The 9,174-nt window shown below is 38.8% G+C and overlaps 1 protein-coding gene across 1 annotated transcript in view; it reads left to right on the top strand.

Moving 5' to 3' along the window:
* Positions 1 to 9,174, top strand: part of LOC108517730 (nucleosome-remodeling factor subunit BPTF-like) — a 39,240-nt gene that overhangs the window by 5,390 nt on the left and 24,676 nt on the right. The window contains exon 2 of the mRNA XM_017855820.1: positions 6,345 to 6,568. Coding sequence (XP_017711309.1) covers positions 6,345 to 6,568 — 224 coding nt within the window. The remainder of the gene's footprint in view (positions 1 to 6,344; positions 6,569 to 9,174) is intronic.

The raw sequence follows: 9,174 nt of genomic DNA, 5'->3' as shown, positions 1-9,174 counted from the left end.
TGATGCGTAATAAAGTGCACAGATTTTAAAGATGATTTCAGGCAAATAGTATATCTTTTTCTATGCTGTGATATTTTGAGTATTTTTCTATGTAAAGTCAAGTAGGAAACTTTAAACAGTGATAATTAAGTATTCTGTTTCAACAATTTTGACAAATCTGAAAGATTTCACATCTTTTATGAAAATGAGATTAAAATAATTTCAATTTAACTGTACCTTTGTGTTAGATTGTATGTGGACTCCTGGTGATGGTTTTAAAGCCATGTAAAATTTTCATGCAGTTTATAGTATGCAGAGGTTTTAATTGTAATGTTAGCAATTTGTAGAAATTAAGTTTTCCATTATTGCTTTTTAATAAGTGCTTAAAATATGTTATTTGTATAGATTAGTGAAGCATATAATAAAAAAAGGTTCTTATATATGAATTTATAGTCCACCTGAGGAGCCAAGACATACTCAGTGTATTAACTTAGAGGCCAGTTTTCATTCATTATGTAAGTGGGCCAATCTTTCTTAACTATTGCTTTTATCCTGTCAATCCTTTGAAATTGGGACCTACTGAAATAGAAATTACCAGATTAGATTAGCACATTTTTCTGTCACTCTCCATTCTAAACAAAATTACGTGAACACAGCATTATATTTTATTTTTTTGTAGAGAGAGAGTCTATGTTGCCAGGCTGGTCTCGAACTCCTGGGCTCAAGCGATCCTCCAGCCTTGACCTCCCAAAGTGCTAGGATTACAACAGGCGTGAACCACCACATGCCTTTAAACGGCATTTTAAAAATCTGTATTCTTTTTAGTTTCCTAATGAACTAAACTATGCTTTTAGATCTATCCAGCTTTCTACTCCCCATTCTAGGTACAAGCCACATATTAACTTACTGACTTTAGTTGCCATCAGACCTGTGTCTGAATTCCTTCTGTCCACATTCAGTTCTGTATGTCCAGCAGCCTCCTGGACGTGTCCACAAAGCAGGCACCTCAAAGATGTTTAAAACTGAACTCATCATTTCCCCCCATTACCTACTCTTCGTCCAGTATTCTCATCTTAGTAAATGGGATTACTGTCCCACCAGCTGCTCAAACTAGAAATATGGGAATAAACTTTTTCCTTTGTTGTTTGTTATGCCTTTAAAATAAATATTGAATCAGTTTCTCTCCATTCCCACTGTCCCTCCATGATACAAGCCAGTGTCATCTTCATTAGACTAGTCAGTCACCCTAAAGTGGCCTATATGTAACCCCCTACCCCAACCCTCCAAGATTTTTTTTTTTTTTTTTTTTTTTTTGAGATGGAGTCTCACCCATGCTGGAGTGCAGTGGCCCAGTTTTGGCTCACTGCAACCCTCTGCCTCCTGGATTCAAGCGATTCTTGTACTTTAGCCTCCCGAGTAGGTGAGATTACAACTACTAATTTTGTAGTTTTAGCAGAGACGGGGTTTCACCTTGTTGGCCAGGCTGATACTGAACTCCTGACCTCAGGTGATCAACCCACCTTGGCCTCCCAGCGTGCTGGGATTACAGATGTGAGCCACTATGTCCAGCCATACATAACTGGATGATTTTTTAAAACAGCAATTTTGATCAAGTCTCCTTTCCCCTAAGTTGAAAAACCTTTTAATTACAATTACTTCCATTTGCTCTTAACAGAAACTTCTGACTCTTTAACACAGATCCCTGACTTTGTACATGTAATTATCTTGGTTTCTGACACTTAAAACCAAATAAAAAGCAAACAAAAGCACCTAAAAACCTGTTGGCTAACTCACTCATTCTTCAGGTCTCAGCCTATTTATGCTACTTCCTAGAGCTTCCTTTGCCTGTACCCCTTTCTTTCCCTGAACCCCTTTTTCTCTTGCATCCTGAAATACTACTTTTTAAAACACCCATCCTACCAATAGTTTTTTTGTTTTGTTTTGTTTTTTGAGACAAATCTCACTTTGTCACCCAGGCTAGAGTGCAGTAGCACAACCTGGGCTCACTGCAACCTCTGCTTCCCAGGTTCAAGTGATTCTCCTGCCTCAGCCTCCCAAGTAGCTGGGATTACAGGTGCCCACCACCACACCTGGCTGATTTTTGTATTTTTAGTAGAGATGGGGTATCACCATGTTGGCCAGGCAGGTCTTGAACTCCCGACCTCAGGTGATCCACCTGCCTCAGCCTCCCAAAGTGCTGGGATTGCAGGCATGAGCCACTATGCCCAGCCCAGTTATTTGTTTTAAGGTAAATATTATATATTTCATAAGGTAAGGAAAATGATGACAACAATGTATGTTATACCCATGAAGTGCTGGTACTACTCTAAACACTTTATATATTTTAATTAATTCTAACTACAGCCTCTTCCAGGATGCATACCATCACCCTGTCTTTCAGATGGAGAGACTGAGGCATAGAGAGTTTTAAGTAATTTATCCAAGATCACACAACTACTAAGTGATGAAATCGGGATTTGAACCCAGGCATTCGGGCTCCAGAATGTGCTCCTAAGCACTACTTGGGCTGTTTGACCAAGAGCTTAGGACCTAGCTTTTGTCTTTAATTGCTGAATTGCTAGTTGTATCAGTTTCCTGCGGGTGCTATAACAAAGTACTGTAAAACTGGGTAGTTTAAAACAGTAGAAATTGATTATTTAACAGTTTTGGAGAATAGAAGTCTGAACTCAAAGGTGTCAACAGGGCCATGCTCCCTCTGCAGGCCCTAGGAAAAAATCCTTGCTTTTTTTTGGCGTTTTCTAGCTTCTAGCACCCCAAGTGTCCTTGGCTTGCTGGCAGCATAATTCCAGTCTTGCTGTCACCATCTTTTCAAGGCAGCCTAGGTTTTTTCTGTCAACCATCTAACTGTTCTTCCAGCCTCTTCCCATTACTCAATTCTAAAACCACTTTCACATTTTTGAGTATGTTAGCAGTAAGCACCCTACTTCCTGTACCAAAAGTTGGGAGTTTCCTAGGGCCACCATTACAAAGTACCACAAATGGGGTGGCTTTAAAAAAATATGAATTTATTGTCTCACAGTCTTGGAGGCCAGAAGTCTAAAATCATAAGTCAGTAGGGTTGGTTTTTCAGGAGACTCTCAGAGAGAATCTGTTCCATGCCTGTCTCCTAGCTTTTGGCAGTCCTTGGCATTTCTTGGTTTACAGACAGACACATCACACCAGTCTCTGCCTCTATGCTACCTTCTTTTCTTTTTCTTTTCTTTTTTTTTTTTTTGAGACATGGAGTCTCTGTCACCCAGGCTGCAGTCCAGTGGCAGGATCTCAGCTCACTGCAACATCCACCTCCCAGGTTCAAGGGATTCTCCTGCCTCTGCCTCCTGAGTAGCTGGGACTACAGGCGCTCGCCACCACTCCTGGCCAATTTTTTGTATTTTTAATAGAGACGGGGTTTCGCCGTGTTAGCCAGGATGGTCTCCATCTCCTGACATTGTGATCTGCCCGCCTGGGCCTCCCCATCATGCCTGATGATTACAGGCATCATCCACCTCACCCAGCCCATTACCTTCTTTTCTATGTGTCACCCTGGGTCCTCTCCTTTTCTAAGGATACCAGTCGTTTGACTTAGGGGCCACCCTAAATCCAGGATGATTTTTATCTCAAGATCCTTAACTAATTACATCTGCAAAGACCCTATTTCCAAATAAGATCACATCCTGAGGTTTCAGGTGGACATGAACTTTGGGAGACATTATTCAACTCATCTCACTAGTGTTCTTTACTCTTCATTTCTATGGGTTTGTTTAGAAATGAAACTTGAAACTTATTGTTAGTCATTAACCTACTTATCTAACCTAGGTAAAAGTCAAAGAAGCTTTAAAATGTAGACATATGATATGTGTCTTTACTCTTAATTATATTTTTAGCAAACCTTTTCTTGCCGGCCTGTCTTCTCTTTGCCACCCTATGAGTCCTTGAGAATGTGTGCTGAGTGGTAACTTCAGGGAAGCCGGGCCAGTTTGGGTGAACCTGAGGAACGTGGTAGGCCTTGTAAGAACCAGAGCTTCTGCAGAACCACATTATAACTCCAAAACCAAATATACATACATAATGTATATTTGTACCGAAAGCTGTTGTCACTTTTACAGTGACAGATAATTTTGATTATATAAACTTTATATAGGCCAAGTAACTAAGTATTAAAAAAACAACTTTTCAGCCCAGTGTGGTGGCTCATGGCTGTAATTCCAGCCCTTTAGGAGGCCGAGGTGGGCAGATTGCTTGAGGCCAGAAGTTCAAGACTATCCTGGCCAACATGATGAAACCCTGTCTCTACTGACAATAAAAAAATTAGCCGAGCGTGGTGGTATGTGCCTGTAAATCCCACCTTCTACAGAGGCTGAGGCACGAGAAATTCTTGAACCCGGGAGGCAGAGGTTGCAGTGAGCCTAGATTGTGCCACTGCACTCCAGCCTGGATGACAGAGCAAGACTCTGTCAAAAAAAAAAAAAAAAAAAAAAAGCCTGGCCACGGTGCCTCATGCTTGTAATCCCAGCACTTTGGGAGGCTGAGGCAGGCAGATCGTGAGGTCAGGAGTTCCATACCAGCCTGACCAACATAGTGAAACCCCATCTCTACTAAAAACACAAAAATTAGCTGGGTGTGGTGGCATGCGCCTGTAGTCACAGCTACTTGGGAGGCTGAGGCAGGAGAATTGCTTGAACCTGGGAGGTGGAGGTTGTAGTGAGTCAAGATTGCACCACTGCACTCCAGCCTGGGCAACAGAGCGAGACTCCGTCACACACACCAAAAAAAAAAAGAGAAAAGAAAAGAAAAAAATTAAAACAGAACAGACCAGAAAAACACCCAACTTTTCTTTGAATGGATTAGCAGGTATTTGCTGTTTTGCTACTTTATGCTTTAATGAATTTATCTTTCTGTGGCTTCAAATAGAAAAATGTTAAGTCAGTGAATACCACATAGGTTGAGTATCCCTTATCTAAAATGCTTTGGATCAGAAGTATTACGGGCTTTGGAATATTTGCATTATACTTACCAGTTGATCATTCCTAATCTGAAAATCTGAAATGCTCCAATGAGCATTTCCTTTGAATGGCATGTTGGCACTCAAAAACTTTTGATCTTGGAGCATTTTGGATTTCAGATTTTCAGATTAAGGGTACTCCACCTGTATCCTTTTATTTATCTGTGATTAAATGTAGACCTTCTTTCTTCAGAATTACTGAATGACTCATTCCTGGAATGCTGCTAAATTGTTTTTCATTTATTACCTTAATAATAATATTGAACATTTATCGATCACTGATGTGCCCAGGCACTGTGGTAGATGCCTTATCGTTACACCTTTAAGTCTTATAGTGGTCCGCAGGCAGTAAAATTATTATATCCTCATTTTACAAGTGAGGTAAATAGAATGGCTTAGAGACTCAGAGAGCTTGTGTCTTGTCCATGTTCACATATTGTATAAGCAAATGAGTGTATTTAAAACCAGATCTCTCCTAAAGCCCAGTTCTTTCAGTTCCCTCAGTTTGCCATTGAGTAAACAGGGAAATCAGACTCACTCTCATCAGGTGCCTCACACATACTCTGGAATTCCTTTTGAGTGGGGACAGAAATACCATTATATGTTTCTCTGTGTCTAGTCCCAGACATTAATTTGCCTGTTTGATTTAAGTTAGTGACCATCTCTGTTGAAGTCTTTAACTCCATTAAAAGTGAATGGAACTTTAGGAGAGTTTTAGGCAGGAGAGGAAGCTCCCCTTCTCTCCAGTTTGGGCTTCGATTGTCCAGAAGTAGAGAAGAGGGATGAGATATTATTTGAGATAACCCCTTCAAGAACCAGAATTTAGCAAAGCATTTACACCATTTTGTTGGAAATATGTCTAAACTATATTATAAAGTTAGCTGGCTATCGTGGCACATGTCTGTAGTCCTAGCTACGTGGGAGGCTGAGGCAGGAGAATTGCTTGAGCCTAGGAGTCTGAGTATGCAGTGAACGGTGATGGTTCCACTGCACTCTAGCCTAGGCGACAAAGTGAGGCCCTGTCTCTAAAATAAGTTTATTTTATTCTAAAATAATTCTAAATACGTTCTTCTCATCATATTGTTACATTGATGATCTTAAAGTTGATTGAGATGTAGCTGAAACTGGCTTCCACAAAGTACTCTCACATGGTTCTGAATTTTGAGGTCATCTTCCTTTGTGTCATGTTTTTAGATGTCCTTTCTCAGAGTAAATCAGGTTTGAATAAGACCTGCAGGGATTTCTTGTGAGCACCTATATTGAGTTTTAGTGCATAAGCTTTGTTTTAACTTTTCACTGGGTAGATGAACTGTCAGATAAGTGGCATTATGTGTAACATGTATTTTCCCCTATTTTTAAACAGAGAAGAAGATATAGAAAATGAAAATGAAAAGAAAATTTGGTACTACAGCACAAAGGTCCAGCTTGCAGAATTAATTGACTGTCTAGATAAAGATTATTGGGAAGCAGAACTCTGCAAAATTCTAGAAGAAATGCGTGAAGAAATCCACCGACACATGGACATAACTGAAGACCTGACAAATAAGGCTCGGGGCAGTAACAAATCCTTTCTGGCGGCAGCTAATGGTGAGAGGGACATTTTCTTATTTTATTTTTGTTAAGTCTAAGCTACACTGTTGGTATGAAATCACTGCAAAATTTGAAAATAAAGTTTTCAAGAACAGTTATGCATTGCTTAATGATGGGGATACATTCTGAAAAATGTGTCATTTGGCAATGTCATCATTGTGTGAACATCACAGAGTACACTTACACAAACCATACACTTAGGTTATATGGCATAGCCTATTGCTGCTAGACTGCAAACCTGTATGTCATGTGACTGTCCTGAATCCCATAGGCAGTTGTAGCACAACGGCAGGTATTTATGTATCTAAGCATATCTAAACATTTAAAAAGGTAATACGTATAATCTTATGGGATCACCGTCATGTACGTGGTTCCTGGTGGACGGAAACATTGTGCAGTGCATGACTATGTATATTTTACTTTAGTTTTCCATATTTCATTTTCCCAAGAGAACCTTGTTCATTCCCACATAAATTAGGGATGCTATACATTTGAGTGTTTTGTTTCTGCCTTGGGTCATTACTAATATTCCCTAAAATGTTAGTTTGTTTCTTTAATTCAAGTGTCTTATTAAACTTTTTTGACATTCCAGTTTTAATGTTAAGAAATAATATTCTTTTGAACTTTTACCTTTCTAAAAAATAAAACTTTGAATTTTAGTATAGTTTTAGGTTTATACAAAAGTTGCAAAGATAGTAGAGGGTTTCCATATATCCTACACTTGGTTGCCCCTGTTATTAACATCTTAGATTAGTGTGAGATATTTGTTACAACTAATGGACCAGTATTGATACACTGTTACTAACTCAAGTCCATACTTTATTCAAATTTCCTTAGTTTTTACCTGATGTCCTTCTTCTGCGTCATGATCCTATACCACATGATATTTAGTCATCATGTTTTCCTCTGGATTGTCGGTTTCTCAGACGTTCCTTGTTTTTGATGGCCTTGACAGTTTGGGGGAGTACTGATTAGGTATTTTGTGGAAAGCCCTCATTATGGGTTTTTCTCATGGTTAGCCTAGGTTTTTGCATTTTGGGGAGGAAGACCACAGAGGTGAAGTGCAATTCTCATCTTCTTATCAAGAGTGCATGCTGACCTCGTGACTTACCACTGATGATGTCAACCTTGGTCCCCTGGTTGAGGCAGTGTTTGTCAGGTTTCTCCACATCCTCCCCCATCCCCTCAACCCCCCAATACTGTACTTTCTGGAAGCGAGTCACTGTAAACAGCCACACTTAGGGGGTGAGGAGTTATGTTCTACCTTCTTGAAGGGACAATATCTACATCAATTATTTGGAATTTTTCTGCACAGGAGATTTGTTTATTCATTTATTTTTTCAGCATTAATTTCTATGAGTATACATTCATGGAGATTTTATACTTATTGGATTATAACTGGATATTTATTAGGTCATAATTCAATGTCACCTTACTTATTTTGTTACTCAACTCTTAATTTTTTTAAGTTATAAATACATACATGTCTCAAAAGTTTAAATAGTATAAAGGGTATGCTGTGAAAAATGAATCTGTCTCCTTCATAATCTCCAATCTGACCTTCCTTTCTCCAGAGGCAATCACTATTGCTATATATTTTTTTGTGCCGCCAGATGTATTCCGTGCATGTTTAATAAATACTACCTGTGTTTTCTAATATAGCCATCACTCAGGATTCTCAGGGATTGCTTCCAGAGCCCTCTGCAGATAGCAAAATCCGTGGATGCCCAAGTCCTGCAGTTGGCTGTGTGGAATCTGCTGATAGGAAAAGTTGGCATTCCATATCTAAGGGTTCTGCATCATGAGAATACTGTATTTTCAGTTCGAGGTTGGTTGAATCCAAGGATGTAGAACCTTTGGCCACAGAGGGCCAACTGTAGTGCCTTTTAAGTTTTAACTTAGATAAAATTATTAGGTAAGATTCTGCAAGTACACCTTTAAGTGCCTAATTCTGAGTTCTGCTCTTCTGCATACATTATCTGCTATACATATAATCCTATTAATTTTCCCCATTCTCCATATGCTTAAAAATAGAATGTTTATATTTAATAAAGATACCCAGATAGCTGTATCCAAGCTTGTTCTCACGTATTCTGCATCAATATTCCTGTGAATTCGTGCATGTTTTTGGATAATGATAGGCTCTCACATATAAATACTGTTGGGCACAAATATACTTTGTCTTCAGAAAAAAGCATTCTTAGTTACCATGAATTATATTTATTCATATCTGGTAGTTGGAAGTATTTCTCTATTAGATCTGTTTAGAAAAATGTGTAATTTTTTTATTAGAAAAGTTTCAGTGTTCAGAAGTCTTTGGGGGATCAGTAATTGCAGTAACGCAATCTCCGCCTTAGTCTCCCCTCCATATAGATCAAATCATAGGAAATTTTATTAATTTCAGCCAACTCACTTCCCCCCTTAATTTCCTTTTATGAATCATGGCATTAAAATAGACCAATCCCTTTTTGCTCTCCTGTGTTTTAGTACAACAACAGAGAACTATCTTCAGTTCTCTAAAAGGCAATGTGAGATAGGATTTTAGAAAGTATGTTGAATTAGAAATATTTTCCAGAATAAAAAATAAAAATAGAAAAAAAAAA

This window comes from Rhinopithecus bieti, unplaced genomic scaffold (assembly GCF_001698545.2).
Source record: "Rhinopithecus bieti isolate Rb0 unplaced genomic scaffold, ASM169854v2 scaffold_39870, whole genome shotgun sequence".
NCBI lineage: Eukaryota > Metazoa > Chordata > Mammalia > Primates > Cercopithecidae > Rhinopithecus > Rhinopithecus bieti.
The sequence above is the reverse complement of the archived record's forward strand: the minus strand, read 5'-3'. Positions and strand labels throughout refer to the sequence as shown.